At 38.0% G+C, this 19,824-nt stretch overlaps 1 protein-coding gene across 4 annotated transcripts in view; it reads right to left on the bottom strand.

The window, feature by feature from the left end:
* Positions 1-5,625: 5,625 nt before the first annotated feature.
* AKAP11 (A-kinase anchoring protein 11) overlaps positions 5,626-19,824 on the bottom strand; it is a 60,117-nt gene continuing 45,918 nt past the window's right edge. For 3 of the 4 annotated variants that reach the window (XM_084634741.1, XM_084634740.1, XM_084634739.1), the window contains 3 exons: positions 19,437-19,483; positions 12,301-12,461; positions 5,626-6,403 (listed from right to left, as the gene is read on the bottom strand). In XM_084634741.1, coding sequence (XP_084490867.1) covers positions 6,257-6,403; positions 12,301-12,461; positions 19,437-19,483 — 355 coding nt within the window. In that variant the 3' untranslated portion in view covers positions 5,626-6,256. The remainder of the gene's footprint in view (positions 6,404-12,300; positions 12,462-19,436; positions 19,484-19,824) is intronic. The other variant, XR_014712469.1, reaches the window with a different exon arrangement.

Consider the following 19,824-nt stretch of genomic DNA (forward strand, 5'->3'; position numbering starts at 1 on the left):
AGGGTGAAGACAGCAGTGCTGATCAGATGACATAAATGAAGTAGGTGTGAACAAGGAGGTACCCTTGTGGACAACTGAGGTGTTCTGGCCAAAGGGTTTTTTGAAGGTGAGCCTGGGAAGTGTGGTGGTGGATAGAGGAGTTGATGTGAGAGAAGATACCACAGGGATAAGAAAGACAGAAGAAGCATACCCATCTCGGTAGTTATACAACTATATACATCCAAAACATGGATTAAACAGATAATCCCATCTCTGCCACCTTTTCCACAAACAGGAACAAGACTCTTTATTATTATTTTTCTTGAAAACAATGCTGAAGAGACTGATATTTTCTCCTGAAGGCCCTGATTCATGGTCCTCCTTAACTCTTGTGGAAAGGAGCTCCAGAATCATGGACCAATCACTAAGAAGGCTCTTGTTACCACTCACACTGGTCTCACACTTGTCACAGATAGTTCCCTTGTTTCTGAGGATCACAGACTTTGCAACTTGCCTTGATGTGGGGTGGGGAAGGAGACAGGCTACCAGGCATTTGATAGCTACCCAAGGTAGCAATCAGAGCGTCGTCCTTCAATCTCAGCCTGCAGTCCTAGCATTATGCTTCCCTGGCCATCTCTCAATCTGATCCTCAGGATGGAAGTCAGTCACATTGGGAGCTCAAGCTATGGACTGAGGAGAAGCCAGCAAGAAAACAAGGGAGGTGTAAGGAGCAGGAGCAGGGTATGTGCTAGGGGAATGGTATGGAGTAACTGAGGACAACACAGAAGTTTTAGTATATCTGGATTAAACAGACCTTGCCAGACTGACTTGATGTAATCTTCCCTACTCATCCCCACCAAACTTCCTTTTTATCCTGTTTATTTTTTACCATATAATGTAGCAAGAGTGTATACAATATATTTTCAAGCCATTCAGTAGAGATTTCCATTCAGTTGAACATGAGACAATCAAAAGCATAAAAGTCTCCCTGCTAATGGATTTCTTAATGAAGCAAAGAATGTTACCAAATGAAACAATCAAGTACATACAAAAATATCCTACTCAATATCCATAAAGACCATTTGGGCTTGGTTTTTTTTTTTGCTAAAATTATATATTTTTTAAAATTGTGAAATCAACCTCCCCAACTTCTTGCTCCTCAAAACAACTGTTTTCAATGTGTTAGTATAGCAACAAAAATGTCAATGTAATTTACTTCCTCCTTGAGTATTTGACGCATTCTCCACATTGAGAGTCTTTGGACTTAGCACAGTCCAGTCACTTTGATGTAGTTTACAATAAAGCAATTCCTTATCTGACAAGTTAAGCAAACCAAACCAGAATTAGTTCATATAACACAGATCAGTTAAGTATTTTTAATCGATATACATATGCATATATTTTCATTACCACAATATCTCATTGCATTTATCCTGAAGACTCCATAGCGGTCTTTCATCCTGAAGGATTCCTCAAACACTGCACAATCTATACAGGCATCACTTCACCCAGCACTGAACTGTCAACACTTTAGGGAGCTGCTAAGCACACAACACTATACTACTGTTTAGAACAAGAAGTGAAGAACACTGTATTGAACTGACAAGTGTAGGGGAAACTTAGGTGGGCAGGATGCAATTCTCAACTTGGAATTTGGCAGAAAACCAGGATTAACTTCTCTAACTTTCATAAAAAGGACCATGAGAGCTTTACTACAAGTGGTCAGAACCCTGGTTTTCACCTCTCATGCCAAGGAGAGCACGACAATGTTTTTTAACATCCTGCTGGGACACTGATTTAGTGCTTAGTTAGAAGGACATCTACTCTCACACTAGCACTATTTCCTGTCCCATCCTTTGAGTTCTTTCACATAACCAAGACCAATCCTACTTAGTTTGTGAGAGCTGAAAAGAAAAGAAAATTCTAAGAGTTTATAATAAATGACAGTCCTCTCGAAAGCATTACAACACACAAGATGTGTCTGTTTTATTTGAAGCCACTGCTAAAAACAAGGACAAATTTAGTGCAACCTGAAGTTCATAATCTGGTAACTGAATACATCATCAAATTACTAAAATGGCAAAAGATGTCACTTTTTTTTTTTTTTTTTACAGTACAAGACCTTCATATTGTAATCATTTAGTATAGTTACATAAACATTTAAAGTTATTCAAACTGCTTCTGGTATACAATTGAGTCACTAAACTGGGCTGTGAATTATCATAAGAATGCACAAGTAACCAAATAAGCAGCAGTTACAGTTAAATACTATTCAGACGTTACAAAGAACAGTGACCCTCTAGAACTACAACTCCAGCTATACAACAGGAATGTACAAAGATGGTACAAAATAAAGTGACTACAGTGGTCAGACACTGTACTTGCCTCTTCAAAGCTCAAGTACAGTATAAGCTTGACAGTAGTGGCTCTTGCTGAAAAGCTGAAATTGCTAAACTAAACCAAAAACAACACAAATTTCTGAAACCAATATTTTATTCCTTCAAATAATGCTTTGTAAATAGTGAATGCAAATACTAGCTCCTCTTCTGCTGGTGACAATGTTTACTACTTACTGCGTTCCCACCTTCCTAAGTCTGAGCATCTCTTTACAGAAGAGGTCCCATATATATTATATATATATATAGTTACATTAGAAAAATGTAACATTCAAAATCTGATATATCTTTGAGAGACCTAAGTTCTGGAATGGTGATTTTTTAGCTCAAAGAGCACCAAGGATATATGTACTATTTATATGACTTTTAAATAAGTGCCTAGGCTTGAGTTATTTTGTGTTCTCATTTTGAAAGAGAAATACTAGATCTTGCTGATGGCATTTTACCATATGGGCTTGTTAGAAATGCTTTTAAAAAATCCTAATATTAAGGCTTTTGTTTGCATCTTGTTTTACAAATTTAAAGAGAAAATGTATTTGTTTTAACATTGTCATTTTCACTGCTATTTTATAGAGGGACCCTTCTTAACGTGCTTTAACTACAGAATCTTACAAAATATATCAAAACATTACCAATTTTCAAAATACCAAAGATATAATTTATAATTTGGTTACTAAATGGTATTCTGGAACAGTGTAACTATTTCATATATTTCTATCAATCTAAAATTAAAGAATAGCCAAAACAAGTTTCCCTAATTTTAGTATGCAAATACATACACACAATACATATAATGGGATAAATTCTGCTCTATTAATCTAGTCTAAATCCTGAAGACTCCGAGATTTGCTCTGGTCTGAGAGATCATCGTGTGGCCCACTGTCTCGTTCACAGTGAATTTTCTTCTCATTACACTTGTACTCTGAAGGGAATGGTTTAAATAAACTAGTTTATTGAATAACCTTTGATTCACTTTAGAATAGAAGACAATTTTCTTATTAACAGGACAGATTATGTCAATCAGATTTGTTCAGGATAAGGATTCCCACGAAATGTTATAGTTTTGTTTATTTAATGACACAACTGTATGAAAGTTAAATCATCAGTAAACTTGTCTCCTATTTTTAATATCCAACTGGTCATTGAAAAGAGTCCTGAAGCCATATGACAATGCCTTAACATAAGTTTAAAGAAGATCTATAAAAATATTATTATCTACTTTAAAGTAAAAATTAAGTATTTTCCATCAAAAACCTACACACATATTTGAAATCTATGCTATATGTTACTTAGAGAAAAAGCTAATGGGTCAAATTCATTCCTGATGTATCACTTAAGTCAATGCAGTTAAACTGTGGATATATATTTGGGGCCAAAGTCTCCAAGCAAGAATCACTTTTAAGAAGTTATACTAACATTTTAACGTAAATGAACTATTTCCTGCTTAACTATTGTTTAAACCTTAATAAATGTCAAGAACCTGCTCATCTGTCTACCTTTTGTAGAAAACCAACCTCATAAAAAAGTGATAATCTGTTAACCAACTTTTTAGAAACTCATCATATTCTACAAGTTTGTTAATCTGTTGATGTTGCATGGAAATTTTTGGAAAATTGTTTTTTTGTTTGTCTTTTTTCCAGACAGTGGAGTATTTACATTATTTTTTGGATTTCTCATCCCTGTTTTAATTTGGGATACTAATGGGGACTTGGAAACCCTGGACCAATATTCTGTGCTGTCCTTCAACCCTTGAAATATCACTAAAGGGATTGCAAAGACTGTAAATCAGAGAAGAATTTAGCACAGTGGAATTGTTTTTAAGATTCATTTGGCTCTTGTTGCTTATCACTTAAAGTCAATTTTCTATTTGTGATAATTCTATTGATTGCTCTGCCAAACAGGAGAGGTCACAAACAGAGCTTGGTTTCAAATGAGGACTAAGCAGAAAGATCCAATGTTCTCAAGAAAACAAAAAAGACGATCAACCAACTATGCACATGCACACATACCAGGAAAACATAAGCCCCTGAAAAATATATTTTTGGGGGAGGGAGTGGGGTAGGGCTCGGGGAGGATGACAAAACAACAAACCTTAATTCATATTTGCAAAGCCCTGTAAAAACAATTGTCATTAGTTGCATTATACACATTGGGGGAGATAAAACAAAAAAGTTAAGTAATTTGGGCAAGGGCACACAGCAAATCAGAAGCAATGCTAGGATTAGAACTGTCTCCTTGTGCTATGCTTAAATCAACTAGACCAAATTGCCCATATGAAACAAAATGATCTCTAAATAGATTTTTTTTTTTTAAATTTTGCCATGAGGCACCAATTGTTTTTTCAATTAATGAGATGAAACAGTGACATGAAATTAAACTCTGGTAACAGTACCCGAGCAGACATCAGAAACTGGAAATTTAAACTGGTGTCAGTGGTCTAGGTTATATACATTAATTTTATATATATATATATATTATACACATACATACACACACACAGAGTACCTCACACACACAAAAGAGGTCTCCCATTAAAAGTTAAGTAATCTTTCAGTTTGGTGTGAAGAAAGACCCATATCTTAACCATATTCTAATGTTGGGGGGTGGGGGGGGGAGGGTGGGTGGTCTTTTTAAAGCCAGATTACTGTAATGGCTAAAAGATGAGCACTCGCATACTTTTTCAAAGCACAATGGCACTGCAAGGAAAGTGCTGGTGGGTTCACCAGGGTTCACCAGCTCTATGCATGGACCCTTTATCTGTAACCAAAGATGAAATTGTGAGCGTTGCTGAGCATACGCAATTTCCATTGTAAGTTCTCAACTTCTCAGGATCTGGTTCTAAATTTGGTGATTTAAACAGCGACAGTCCTTTGAAGTCAGCTGGCTGTTTAAGTTCCAAAACAGATAAGGCCCTATGATTCTCTTGCAGTGACATCACTTTTGAGATAGCATCCTGATATTTATCAGGGGGCACTTTATCCCCTAAAGGGTCTGTAAAACAAAAGAAGATGATGAACTACTAGCACTTACAAACCAAAAGGCATGTACAGACAAAGACAAACCCTTCCACCACAGGACAAGGAGACAGCATTAGTAACCAACCTCACAATTCCATTTGTTAAAAGACTTGATTGAATGGCTTCCTTTAAAACAAGAATTTTAGCAAAAGGTATTTAAGAAAAATGACAACCAATTTGCAAACTTTTCTTGTTTTATATTTTAAGAAAATTTACTATTTTAAAGTGTTCCAGAAGATCAGTTTGTGCCACAAAAATCATTGATATGTGAAGGATCAGGGAGAAGGAACTATTTTTCTGAAAAGATAGCAAAATTCCAAGAGGAAAATCTCCAACAAGTATTTACTATTTCTAACACATTGATATGTCATACCAACATATATGAAAATGCTTCAAAACAAAGAATTTGCAATAAAAATGGTGGCAAGTAAAATTGAAACATGTTTCTTTAGCAATTCAAACTTAATAATGCTATTAATATAGTATGCCTCCAATTACAAACAACTATACCAATTCAGTCGGAATCCCTATATATCCTGTTTTATCATCTGTCAACTATTGTCCATGGACAAGATCTTTCTTCATACACATTCTATAGTCTGAACACAGCAGTATATACAAATATGTGTGGATGGACACAATACTCTAATATCAATTATGAAGATATGCACTGGATAATCATACCGTGTACAGTGTCACAAAATACTTACAGAACAGCTATATTTACTTTCACCCCAAAGTCTCTTAAAATGCTGACAGTTAATAGACCATTCATCAGTTAAATTTTAACACTATACATCTTTGTCCTTCATGTCTCTTTCTAAAGGAAGAAATGAAAGGAAGAATATTGGGTCACTGGATTTTTCAGACATTTTCCAGAAGCCAGCCAAATAAAGGTTTATTCAGAAGTCTGTCCCCATCAGAAGTCTTCTCCATCATTTCACAGTATTTCAGCACTGCTTGCAAGAGATCTCCCACTTTCCAGTCCCTCTCTCTCAGTCTTTTTGTAAGCTAGAGAAACAATAATAAAATATTTAAGCTAGTGAAATAAATAGCTTGAATGATTAACAATTAAGAAAATTCTCCTTGAAACATCAGGTCTCATTAGAAAACCAGCTGTGAAGAGTTAAACATTATTCCACAGCTATAAAACCAAAACTTCCTCAAGGACCAAACATTTTTTTAAGTTAGTTTCCATAAAAATTTCTTCTCAAGGAAGTTACATTTTCAAGTGATATGGTCCCACAGCTATGTGGTCTGTGGTTCATGGGGGTTGCAGAAACAGGAAATTCTGAACATCAGATTAATGCATTTGCCACACCCCCCCAATAGTACACATACAATACTGTAAAAGACAAAAGTAAGGATTAATGTAAGGATGTGGATTTTCCTTTCACAATATATAGTGTGGTTTGGCTGGTATATATACACTCTACCCTCAACGGAAACACAGTCTCCAGTTAGGAATTTCACTGTCTCCAAAGAAAACAAAACAAAAAAACAAGAATAAGTTAAACTTCCACTTACAAGCAGAGTCAGTGTAGTTGGAAACTACTTTTCCCTCAGAGGTCTGAACCAGGAATCCTCATATATTAGATATATACTAAGCACTGGGAGACAGTGACAAATGAACACGTTTTGCCAGCCCTGAGTTTCACAACCTTTTATTCTGGCTAAAATTTCTTCCACCACTGCGCCCATTGTTTTTCTTTACATTTAGCTCATCCATGGTTGTCTTCAGTAACTGAAGGCTGTTAGTCCAGGTTGAATCCCCCCCTCTAACAAATATTCCACATCAAGAGGAAGTAAAATGCAAAAGAAATAGATTTATAACACATCTACCACTCTTGTCTAAATGAGGAGAGTAGACCTGGGCAAATATTAAAAAACTGGCAAATACTAAATTTAATTTTTTGAGGCACAGAAACTATTAGCAAATGATGTCAAATTATGGCCAATCAAAAAAGTCACAACAAATTTTTTGACTTTTCACTTTGAAACAGCATTTCATTTAGCTCAGTTAAAAAAACAACCCCAAAACAAACAAACAAAAGCCTGAAAACCACATAAAAACAGCCAGATACAAAAAACAACACAAAAATTCAATGATCAAACAAAACGGTTCATTTGACCCAAACCAAAAAATATTTCAGTTCTTAATTTTTGTAAGAAAACTGAAAAAATTCAGTTCTGGTTCAAACCAAACTGATTTTTTTTTCCATTTCAACCCCCAAAACAAAAACAAATACAAAAATCAACTACTTGTCCTAGCAGGAAGTGCTCTAGTCTTCAATGCACTAACCTGAGTGAAATTCCTCATGTAAAATTCCTACAGAATTCAATAGGAATGAAGCCAACAGAATTCTACAGAAATTACTATTTAAATCTGTATAATTATTTAATTGTATTGGTTTTTTATTATATCCTATACAATCCTACCACAAGGACACAACTCTGATGCACATATACATGCAAAAACTGACTAAACTATCTAGAAAATATCTGGGTATCAGATTTAAAATAATGCAGAGTGACCAAACCAAGTTTATATTCTATAGCATAACTATTTCATGAAGATTCCAGAAGTGAGGCGCTCATTTGTCATAATCCAAACATAAATTTGGCAGATGTTCTTAAACAGGATTATTTTCTAGTGGCTAAGTAAACATATTGTAAAACACTTTTATCAGTTTTTGTAATTCATATACTGGGAAAGTATATGAAAAATATAATAAAACAAAGATGCAAAGACAGCATCTGGCTCTTCTAAATCTTATAGTTTTAATTCAGGGTTCAAAGGTCAAGCCCATACTTTCTTCATCAGACTGGTCTGTTTCCTACTGTCATCAGAACAGCTATATATTTCAGTTTACTCAAGTAGAAATGGGGAATTTTTAAATGGCTGGATGGAGGCCAGGACGCCTATAATAGTTAGGTCCAGTTTTGTTCCTTTGAGTCAGCAGTTGTAATTATTTTTCCCTCTATAAATGACCGTCATCTTTCTAAAAACTATTTATATTGCTCACTGTTTTTTTTTTAAATCGTGCACTTTCCAGAACTCTCTTGAGCTTCCTGTTACTGCATTTGATGAATGGTGGCAAGCGTTAAGAATAATGGATTCTTTGTTGGGCTTACAGAAAAGGGATATGGTAGCTTTATTAAGTGTGCATGATACAGAGATGAGAGTTAAGTGAGTTATCATTTGGTTAAAAAACTAGCTGCCCGTTTAAGAACTGATTATTTTTTTTCCGTTTTTTAAACTAGCTAAGGGCCTGATCCAATGTGTATTAAATTCACTTGGACAGGCCCCACGACAGTAAGCCCAAAAGGGGAAGGATATAGGTCATATGTTCAGATTTTATGAGATCTTTTAGTAGGAGTTGTTCTGTTCTCTTGGTGTCAAGGATTGTCAATTTCAAAGTAGTGGTATCTCACCTGGCAGCTATTTCAGAGGTACTTCTATTTATATATTGGGATTCAAGTTATGGCCAGTTGGGGCAGTGCTGTGTGCTTCAGAATATTAGGTAACTTAAGTATCTAAATAAGGATTTAGAGGCATAAAATTTTAGGTACCCATTTTTGAAAATCAGCTTGTATGCCCAACCCCCAACCCCAACCCACTCCCCATCTCCCGAAATACTGATTTAAACAATTACATATTCTTTATAAAAAGACTTTGAGGGGTTAAAACACTGTCCTGTTTACTTTTAAATCTTATTTACATCATCTTCAGGGCAGGAACGGTCTACTACACTGCATGCTACTACTCTATTACTACTGTATAGAGCTTAGCACAATGGGGCTTGTTCATATGCACAAATGAAGCAAATAGAATAAATAAAAAATAAAGAAGTGAAATGTACAGAGTTTGGAAGTTTGCTGTTTTGAATTCACTGAAAGAACTGAAATCAAAGGAGTTACTCTAGGTCCAAGAATTAGGACCAATGTGCCTGGTGTTTACTGGTTGATATATCTGATTGTTGGGAATGTTAAAATGTTTTTATGGAAGGTTATCGTCATATCTGGAAGAAATAATGTTAATAAATAATAAACAACAACAATTAGCATTTATACAGTACTACATAAAGTGCTTTGAGAAGCAGCATTTTCCCATTTTACAGATGAAGAAACTGTGCATAGGAATCAAGGTTTTTATTTTGGTTGTTTTTTTTTTTTTTAAAGGAAACCCGGAAATTATGAATAACACCATGATTCTTAAGTGGGGCTCTGGATAAACTGTCCACACTGGAACTATAACAGGAATGAAGCCCAAATGAATAAGAACAAATGAAATTTTAAGAATCACTTTAGAAAAATCTTTCATCCTCCAAATCTTCAATCCTCTGGTGACAGTTTTCTGAGTTATCCAGAAATGACACTGATAACCTTGCTCCAAAACAGAAGAAGATTCATATTCTGATGCTTTCTGGATAGCGTGACCACTACCTCCCAATGTATCACTCATAATAGCATGCTAGGATGGTGTTTACCTGAGCCCTATCCCTTAAATCTATTGCCCTATCCCTTTAAGGGTTTGGAGCTCTGCTAAAGAGATTAATTAATGATTACACAATTAGGAAGCAAGGTGTGGTCCCAGGAGAGTATGGTGTGCTCTACTGAGACTGTGTAAGTGGGAGTGTAACACCTGCAAGTTGTATGTTGCATCTGGATGTGTCAATCTTAAAGTTGAGAAGTGGCAGTGTTGTATGGATAAGCCATATGTACTGTCTTGCCTCTCTCCTGAATCTTTAGGGGTGTATATTCACCTCTTTTCCAGAGGGTTCCTCTAAATACAAGAGGTATCTAAAGACAGAATAAATGTTGGCTGAAAACTGCATCTAACCCTAACTCTAGATCCCTTCCTGTGAGAATTCAAGTGTTAGTACCCCAAGTCTGACACCTAAAGAAATCAGAGTAGGTAAAGGGATGAGGCTAGAAGAGAGATGTGCTAAGTATGCAGAGGCTTCTCTCATTCAGCTGATCTTTTCCTGACTCTCGTGTTCACTGAGTACAAGTAGTATTACTATAAATACAGGCATTTATATGGTTCCCATCACCATGCCGTGGGTGCTATATAAATGCTTGAAATAACAAGTAATAATAAAACAAGTATGAAAGGAGGGGAAAGAATGATAGATGAAACAAAACAGATTCCCAAGCAGGAATACAGGGTCTGATCCAAAACCCATTCTAGTCAATGCAAAGAATATCACAGAACTTGAACGGGCTTTGAATCATGCATATGACAATTGAGCAGTGGAAAACTATCCCCAAAGCACTTACAAAACTGACAAACACCACGGGAAAATGAAATGAAATTTGTAGAATGTCTCCACAGCTAATGGAGGCAAACAGAATGCAGAAGATAAATCCTCTTGATAAGATCCCTTTCCAAGTTCACATAAAATTAGACATAAAAAGTAGACATAAAATTCACTGTTACTCCTAATATTTTGATTTTCATTAGAAATATGAGTTTTATGTTGTCTTTTAAATTATTTTTATCTATCTTCAAGAAATGGAATACTGAACACACATTTTTCAATATTCCCATTATTTATTCTGCAATCTTCTGGACTTCTTTGAATCAGTACATGAGTTTTTTCACACGAAGAGTTTAGAAATAAATCTGGTTTTTCATGGGACAATACAAAACAACTGCTTTAGCTGCTTGAACTTCACGAAGCACCAAATAAGCTGAAACGTCAATACATCAAACAATCGAAATGATCCAAAATACAGTAGTCACGCTTTCTGAGATATAAATACACTTATCACAACTTATCCTGCCAAGATCTTCATTCTAAGATGCATGACACTATGTTAAGGGGTGATCTCTCTCTTTACATGTCAACAGCATGAAAAGTAGAACACCTGACAGGACACCATTCTTATCAATCTCACTACTTGGAAACAAAAGAAGTCCATCCTTTCATTAAATGATTCACTTGTTATAGCATACTGATTTTGTGATTACATTTCCCAAACCTGCTAAAAGCCACTATTTCCCAAAGGTAGCTGTCTTCTCAAAGGTGACTCAAAAGACTGTAATTTAACATTTTTTATATTTAATACACTATTTAATCATGAATAGGAGTGATTGTTACTGCATAATCTTTGAGGACAGGACCACAAGAGGAACACGTTTTCAAAGCACATCAGAAGTGGAGGGATCCCCAGGTCAGTCTCCATTACAATACTTTGGCTCTCCCCAAAGGCACATGCAAAACCCTGAAATCAGTTGGACTTCTTTAAGCCTTCCTTCATTCTTCGTTACATAATAAATGCATGGTGTACACACACACACTCAAAAAACTGTTTAAATAGGAAAATGTGGATAATTTATTGTAAAGTCTTTTTCTTCAAACTAACTATTTGCTTTGTAATAGTCTCTGGAATGAAAATACACTTAAAATCAAGTTTAATTAGATGTTAAACTTTTTCCTCTGTTGCTAATAAATGTACATTCACAACTGTAATAAGATTTGTGCAGTCAAAATATTAAACTAAGCTATAAACCAAATAATTGCAATTTAAGTTCACTTGTGTGGACAAGGTATTGGCAATGGCAAGGGTCAATTTTTTGGTAATTGAAACAAATACTGCAAAAATAATGCTAGAAAATACAGTCTATTCAGTTAAAGGGAAGCTTTTATATTTTACCTGCTTTTCATTAAATTTAAATGAAGTAACTCATTAAAATATATGGTTAACTGAGCACCTGATACAATTCTGTATATGCTATGTTCAGAGACAAACAGGCTCTCATTCTCTCTAAGGCTTAAAATAATTAAGTAATTTTTCTGAATACCTCATACTTCCTTGGCAAGTGCAGTAGAAACAGATAATAAATATCATGAAAAATCTAATCACACTTTGCAATCACATGGCAACACCACAGTACTCACAAGAATGAATTCCTTCGTAACAGCGTCATGAAAACGAAGCTCGGAGACCTCTGTTTCGGAAGCTGCCAGCCACTGCAGGGTCGTTCTCAACTGGGGGTCCACCATATGTGGTTCCATGTCAACATTCACTATTAGCAATGCCCTTCCTACCTGTCCCACACCTAATGTTAAAAATAAAACACAAATGATCAAATCTGCAAGTCAACCGCAGACTCTAGAGACAGCTGAACTAGATATTTAATGAAAATGCATACATTAAATACATCATTTTTAACTCTCATTTTAACAAACATATTTTGATCAAGTAGCAGAGATTAGAAAAGACGCTGGCTTGGAAGCGCCCTATTCTCCTATATGGGTTGGGAAGGGAAAGCACTACTAGCTCCACAACCTGTGGCTGAACTAAAACATACCCCTGAAGGCAGAAAGAAATCTGATCGTGATTTAAAGAGTCCAAAGGATGGAAAATTTACTACATCCCCTATTAATATGTTTAAATGATTAATTATCCTCATTGTTAAAAATCTTCATTTTGCTTCCAGTCTGAAATTTGCTAACTTCAACTTCCAACCACTGGCTGCTGTTAAACCCTCAACTGCCAGATTAAACAGCACTTTAGTATAACTTCTCTCTGTACAAATTACACTCTGATCAAACTGCCTCTTAACCTTCTATACAAAACACTAAGTTGACTGAGCTCCTTGAACATTTCACTGTGAGACATTTTTCCACAACTCAAACCATACTTACTACTCTTTTCTGAGTCATCTCCAATTTTTCAACACCCTTTTTAAAGTATGGGTACCAGAACTAGACGCACTATTCTAGTCGTCGTCTCAACAATGCTAGACAGAGAGGCAACAGCCACCTCCCTACTCCTGCTTGATGTTCTGCTATTAATAAAACTAAACGTGTTAGCCCTTTCTGCCACAGCATCACAAAGGCAGCTCATATTTACTTTGCTATCTGTGATGATCACTGAGTCCTTTTTGGAGTCACGGCTTTCCAAAATACAGTCCCCCTTCCTCTAAGTATGGCTTACAAATAGTCATATATCTGGGAACAAAGAATGTATTAAATGCCTGTATTACATAGCTTACATCAGTTTAGCTTCTATTCCGTGAAAACCTATAATTTATATAATTCTATTGTAGCACACAATTTAATTGAAATTCACACCAATGTGGCAAAGCTCAGCAAGGAGGAAGAGAAATCCTGTTATGAAGGAGGACTGCCTGCCCTCTGGGAGGAAAAAAAAAAAAAAAGAAAGGAGTGTAACTGGCAATGGGGGAATCAACAGTTAATAGTAGGTACACATTTGGCAAGCAATGGGAAGATGATTTGGCTATATGCCTGGATGCTTGACATGCCATAGGAGGAAAATGCTAATTTCAGAAAATCCCTGATACTCAAGTGGATTGAAAGCGATGTGGTAACATGTCTACATATGGGACTTGCCCAGTGATTACATGCTTTTCGGTTTCATATGCTAATTATTCACTGAAGAAATTGAATTCTCAATCCTGTAGCTGGAAAGGTACCTCAAATAAAATTAGCTTAGAGAACGTTCGCAGTGTTGTTGTGGCTGTGCTGGTCCCAGGATATTAAAGAGACATAGTGGATGAGGTCATAGGCGCCAACTCTGTGGGTGCTCTGGGGCTGGAGCACCCATGGGGAAAAATGGTGTTGTTGAGCACCTACCGGCAGCCCCCCATTGGAACCTCCCCCTCCCCTCAGTGCCTCCTGCCCACCGGCGAGCCCCGCCGATCAGCGCCTCCTCATCCCTTCCCGTGCCTCCCGCCCGCCGCAATAAGCTGTTTTGCGGCCTGCAGGAGGCTCGGGGGGGGGGGAAAGGCGGGGCATGAGAGAGGAAGAGGTGGGATGTCGTGGGAAGAAGTGGGTGGGGGTGGAGTTGGGGTGGAAAGAGGTGGGGCTTTGGGGGAAGGGCAGGAGTGGGGGTGAGGCCTGGGGTTGAGCACCCCCGGCACATTGGAAAGTCGGTGCCTGTGGGTGAGGTGATATTTTTTAATTGAACTTCTGTTGGTGAGAGAGACAACCTTTCGAGCCAACACAGAGTTCTGACCAGAAGAGCAGCTCTGCATGAGCTTGAAAGCTCATCTCTTTCATCAAACAGAAGTTGGTCCAATAAAAGATATTACCTCACCCATCTCTTAGTTTAGAGAAGACAGAACTAGTGACTGACATGATACACACTGTGACATACTCTAATGTTCTCCAGGGCAGGTGTGTTTGCTCAGCACACACAAAGGGTCGCAATCCTGATTGTGGTGATACCATAACGCAAGCAATAAAATGATAAGAAACAACAATTCTCTAAACTGAATGATGAGTGGATAACTTGGTAAAACTGAAATAGCTGCACTAGAAAAATGGACCACAAAATTCCATAATAAAAGAGTACTATATTAAACTCTAGAAAACATTTTGAAATTGTGTAAAAAGTTAAAGATCAAGAACTGTTTTACTTATAATCCACTTCATGGATGCTACAATTTAAAAAGAAAAGGAGTCTCTAAGGTACCACAAGTCCTAACCAATTTATTTGAGCATAAGCTTTCGTGAGCTACAGCTCACTTCATCGGATGCATGCAGTGGAAAATACAGTGGGGAGATTATATAAATATAAATATATAATATATTTATTTTATATATATATATATATATATATATATATTTTTGTTGCAAGGATAGGTTCCTGGGTTAGTGGTTCTGTTGTGTGGTGTGCGGTTGCTGGTGAGTATTTGCTTCAGGTTTGGGAGCTGTCTGTAAGCAAGGTCTGGCCTGTCTCCCAAGATCTGTGAGAGTGATGGGTCGTCCTTCAGGATAGGTTGTAAATCCTTGATGATGCGTTGGAGAGGTTTTAGTTGGGGGCTAACGGTGATGGCTAGTGGCGTTCTGTTATTTTCTTTGTTGGGCCTGTCCTGCAGTAGGTAACTTCTGGGTACTCTTCTGGCTCTGTCAATCAGTTTCTTCACTTCAGCAGGTGGATACTGTAGTTGTAGGAACGCTTGATAGAGATCTTGTAGGTGTCTGTCTCTGTCTGAGGGGTTGGAGCAAATGCGGTTGTATCGCAGGGCTTGGCTGTAGACAATGGATCCTGTGGTGTGGTCTGGATGAAAGCTAGAGGCATGTAGGTAGGCATAGCGGTCAGTAGGTTTCCGGTATAGGGTGGTGTTTATGTGACCATCGGCTTATTAGCACCGTAGTGTCCAGGAAGTGGATCTCTTGCATGGTGCGGTTCAGGCTGAGATGGATGGTGGGATGGAAATTGTTGAAATCATGGTGGAATTCCTCAAGGGCTTCTTTTCCATGGGTCCAGATGATGATGATGTCATCAATGTAGCACAAGTAGAGTAGGGGCATTAGGAGACGAGAGCTGAGGAAGCGTTGTTCTAAGTCAGCCATAAAAATGTTGGCATACTGTGGGGCCATGCGGGTACCCATAGCAGTGCCGCTGATTTGAAGGTATACATTGTACCCAAATGTGAAACAGTTATGGGTGAGGACAAAGTCACAAAGTTCATCCACCAGGTTTGCTGGGACATTATCGGGGACACTGTTCCTGACTGCTTATAGTCCATCTTTGTGTGGAATGTTGGTGTAGAGGCTTCTACATCCATAGTGGCTAGGATGGTGTTTTCAGGAAGATCACCGATGGATTGTAGTTTCCTCAGGAAGTCAGTGGTGTCTGGAAAATAGCTGGGAGTGCTGGTAGCGTAGGGCCTGAGGAGGGAGTCTACATAGCCAGACAATCCTGCTGTCAGGGTGCCAATGTCTGAGATGATGGGGCGTCCAGGATTTCCAGGTTTTTGGATCTTGGGTAGCAGATAGAATACCCCTGGTCGGGGCTCCAGGGGTGTGTCTGTGTGGATTTGTTCTTGTGCTTTTTCAGGGAGTTTCTTGAGCAAATGCTGTAGTTTCTTTTGGTAACCCTCAGTGGGATCAGAGGGTAATGGCTTGTAGAAAGTGGTGTTGGAGAGCTGCCTAGCAGCCTCTTGTTCATATTCCGACCTATTCATGATGACGACAGCACCTCCTTTGTCAGCCTTTTTGATTATGATGTCAGAGATGTTTCTGAGGCTGTGGATGGCATTGTGTTCTGTACAGCTGAGGTTATGGGGCAAGTGATGCTGCTTTTCCACAATTTAAGCCCATGCACGTCGGCGGAAGCACTCTATGTAGAAGTCCAGGCTGTTGTTTCGATCTTCAGGAGCAGTCCACCCAGAATCCTTCTTTTTGTAATCTTGGTAGGAAGGTCTCTGTGGGTTAGTATGTTGTTCAGAGGTGTGTTGGAAATATTCCCTGAGTCAGAGACGTTGAAAATAGGATTCTAGGTCACCAAAGAACTGTATCATGTTCATGGAGGTGGAAGGGCAGAAGGAGAGGCCCTGAGATAAGACAGATTCTTCTGCTGGGCTAAGAGTACATTCAAAAACCAGTCGGAGAACACTTCAATCTCTTTGGTCACTCGACTGCAGACCTAAAAGTGGCAATTCTTCAACAAAAAAACTTCAAAAATAGACTCCAATGAGAGACTGCTGAATTGGAATTAATTTGAAAACTGGATACAATTAACTTATGCTTGAATAAAGACTGGGAGTGGATGGGTCATTACACAAAGTAAAACTATTTCCCCATGTTTATTCCCCCCTACTGTTCCTCAGATGTTCTTGTCAACTGCCGGAAATGGCCCACCTTGATTATCACTATAAAAGGTTCCCCCCCACCCTCCTCCGCCCTCCTGCTGGTAATAGCTCACCGTACCTGATCACTCTGGTTACAGTGTGTATGGTAACACCCATTGTTTCATATTCTCTGTGTATATAAATCTCCCCACTGTATTTTCCACTGAATGCATCCGATGAAGTGAGCTGTAGCTCACGAAAGCTTATGCTCTAATAAATTTGTTAGTCTCTAAGGTGCCACAAGTCCTCCTTTTCTTTTTGCGGATACAGACTAACACGGCTGCTACTCTGCTACAATTTAAGGCTCTTTCAATCAAATAGGAAACACAAGGAAAGCTAACAATTTATTATTGAAGGCACTGCAGTATACCTTCAGAGCAGAATACAATTTGATGACATTACACAAAGGGTATTAGCTATTAAAAAGATAATTGTGTGGATAAAGACAGAAGCAGGATTAATTTAGTCAGTCATCTCCCTCAGATTCTTTCAGATGCTTAATGGCAAGCCAAACTTTCTTTACTTTTCCTTAACAGCTACTAATTTATTTTTTCAAAAGACTGTGGTTGTATTCCACATCAGAAAGTATGTTTCTTCACATCAAGTCACTGAAATTGTGCAGCAAAATTCACTCCCTAGTTGAAAGAGAGTTAACTAGAGGTTTATTCTGTCACACTTCAGTGGCCTTGTCAGTCAGCAAACTCCTTGTGGTCTCATCTAAAACATCTTCTCAATATATGGGAGACTCAGCTGGCACAGAGGTGTCATAACCAGCTCTAACACAAGACCCCCTTCATCTGGCCATGGGCTCACAGACCTATAGAATTTAGGGCCAGAAGAGACGGACATCGTCATCTCGTCTAATCTCCTGTACATCACAGAATCTTACCCACCGACTGCTGTAATAGACCCATAGTTGAGTTACTGAAGTTCTCAAAATGATTTAAAGACTTCCTGTTACAGAGAAGCCACCATATACTCTAGCTTAAATCGGCAAGAGACCAGTACCCCAGGCTGCAGAGGAAGGCAAAATCCCACAGGGTCTCTGCCAATCTGACCATGGGGAAAATTCTTTCCCAATCCCAAACATGGTGATCAGCTGGACCCTGGGCATGTCGGCAAGACCAACCAGCCAGACACCTGGGAAAGAATTCCATGTAGTAACCCAGAGCCCTCCCCATCTAGTGTCCTGTCTCTGGTTGTTGCGGATATTTGCTACTAGCAGTCACAGATGGGCCACATGTCACTGTAGGCAGGCTCATCCCTCCATAAACTTACCAAGCACAGTTTTGAAACTTGGGTTTTTTGGTCCCGTTGCTCCCCTTGGAAGGCTGTTTTCGAACTTCACTCCCCCTTTGTCTAATTTCAAGCCTAAACTTATTGATGGCAGTTTATATCTGTTTGTTCTTGTGTCAACATTGGCACTTAACTTAAATAACTCCTCTCCCTCCCTGGTATTTATCCCTCTAATGTATTTATAGAGCAGTCATATCTCCCCGCAGCCTTCATTTGGTTAGGCTAAACAAGCCAAGTTCCTTGAGTCTCCTCTCAAAGTACTTTTCCATTCCTCTGATCATCCTAGTAGCCCTTCTCAGGGACAGGGAAGGAACATGCCCAGAGCACAGTGTATTCTGGCTATCCTCTGCTAGTGTAAAATCCTTTGGCAGCTCACATCTACACTGGAGCTGGTGCAAATTTACCCTCAGAATTAATGAGCTATAACAAGTTCCCGGCAGACCCTGTTCTGTGCTTCAATAAAAGGAAACAGCACAGCAGAAAATTTGGGTCAATGTGCACTCAACACAGTCCTTATAGAAATGTTAAAATCACCTGTATTTAATATCTTCCACAGAACGATGACAGACACATGAATTTACACTTCCAATGAGCTAGACACAGAGTTCAATGGCTTATGTGAATAAAGGTACATATTATAATTTTCCATATACCATAATTTAAAGGGCATTAGAAAGTGTTTATAGGTATATCTACACTGCATCTGGGAGGGAGCCTCCCAGTCCAGGTCCACAAACTCACACTAGCAGGGCTTTGCTACCATACTAAAAATAGCTGTGTACACATGGTTTGATGTTACAAATCAGGCTGTCATTCAGGCTCTCAAGCCCCCCCAAGATCCAGCCTGAGTAGCAACATCTACACAGCTGTTTTAGCATGCTAAGCCCCACTATTGCAAGTTTGTGGAGTCATGCTTGGAGGCTCCCTCCGAGATGCAGGGTAGATATACCCTAAATGGTTCTAGATTAACAATATCCCTTTACACTTACATGATGTGTGCTATGTAAACCTCTTTGTATAACAGGATTGTCGCTGGTGTGTGTGTATGTACTACCAAAGCAAAATAATTATTAAAAATAACCCATGTAAATTACAAAAGTCAGTTACAGCAACCTGTACCGAAATCATCATTACCTTCTACAGAATCCCTAGGGTCTTCATCCTTATCTTCTGTTCCATCGCTGGATTTTAAAAATAAAATATCAAAGAATTAATAGATACCCAGTACATTCACGATGGATGGAGCCAATCCTAAGAATCAGTGATGAGTGTTAAAGAGAAAAGGAACATAATCATGAAAAAGCATCTTTGCTTCTTACACCATTTCATGTTGTAATTGGGTTTGTTAACAAGTTCCCAAGGTTTAAAAAAAAAAAACAACTAAAAGAAATCCTATCTTAACATGAAAAAATATTCTAAGGGATTTTAAAAAGGAAAAAAACATGTTGCTACTTTTAAGCCAGAAACTTTATTTTAGCTTCATTACAAAAAAAAAAAAGAAAAAAAAAGCTCATTGCATTCT

This window comes from Lepidochelys olivacea (genome assembly GCF_965140295.1).
Source record: "Lepidochelys olivacea isolate rLepOli2 genome assembly, chromosome: 1".
NCBI classification, from domain to species: domain Eukaryota; kingdom Metazoa; phylum Chordata; order Testudines; family Cheloniidae; genus Lepidochelys; species Lepidochelys olivacea.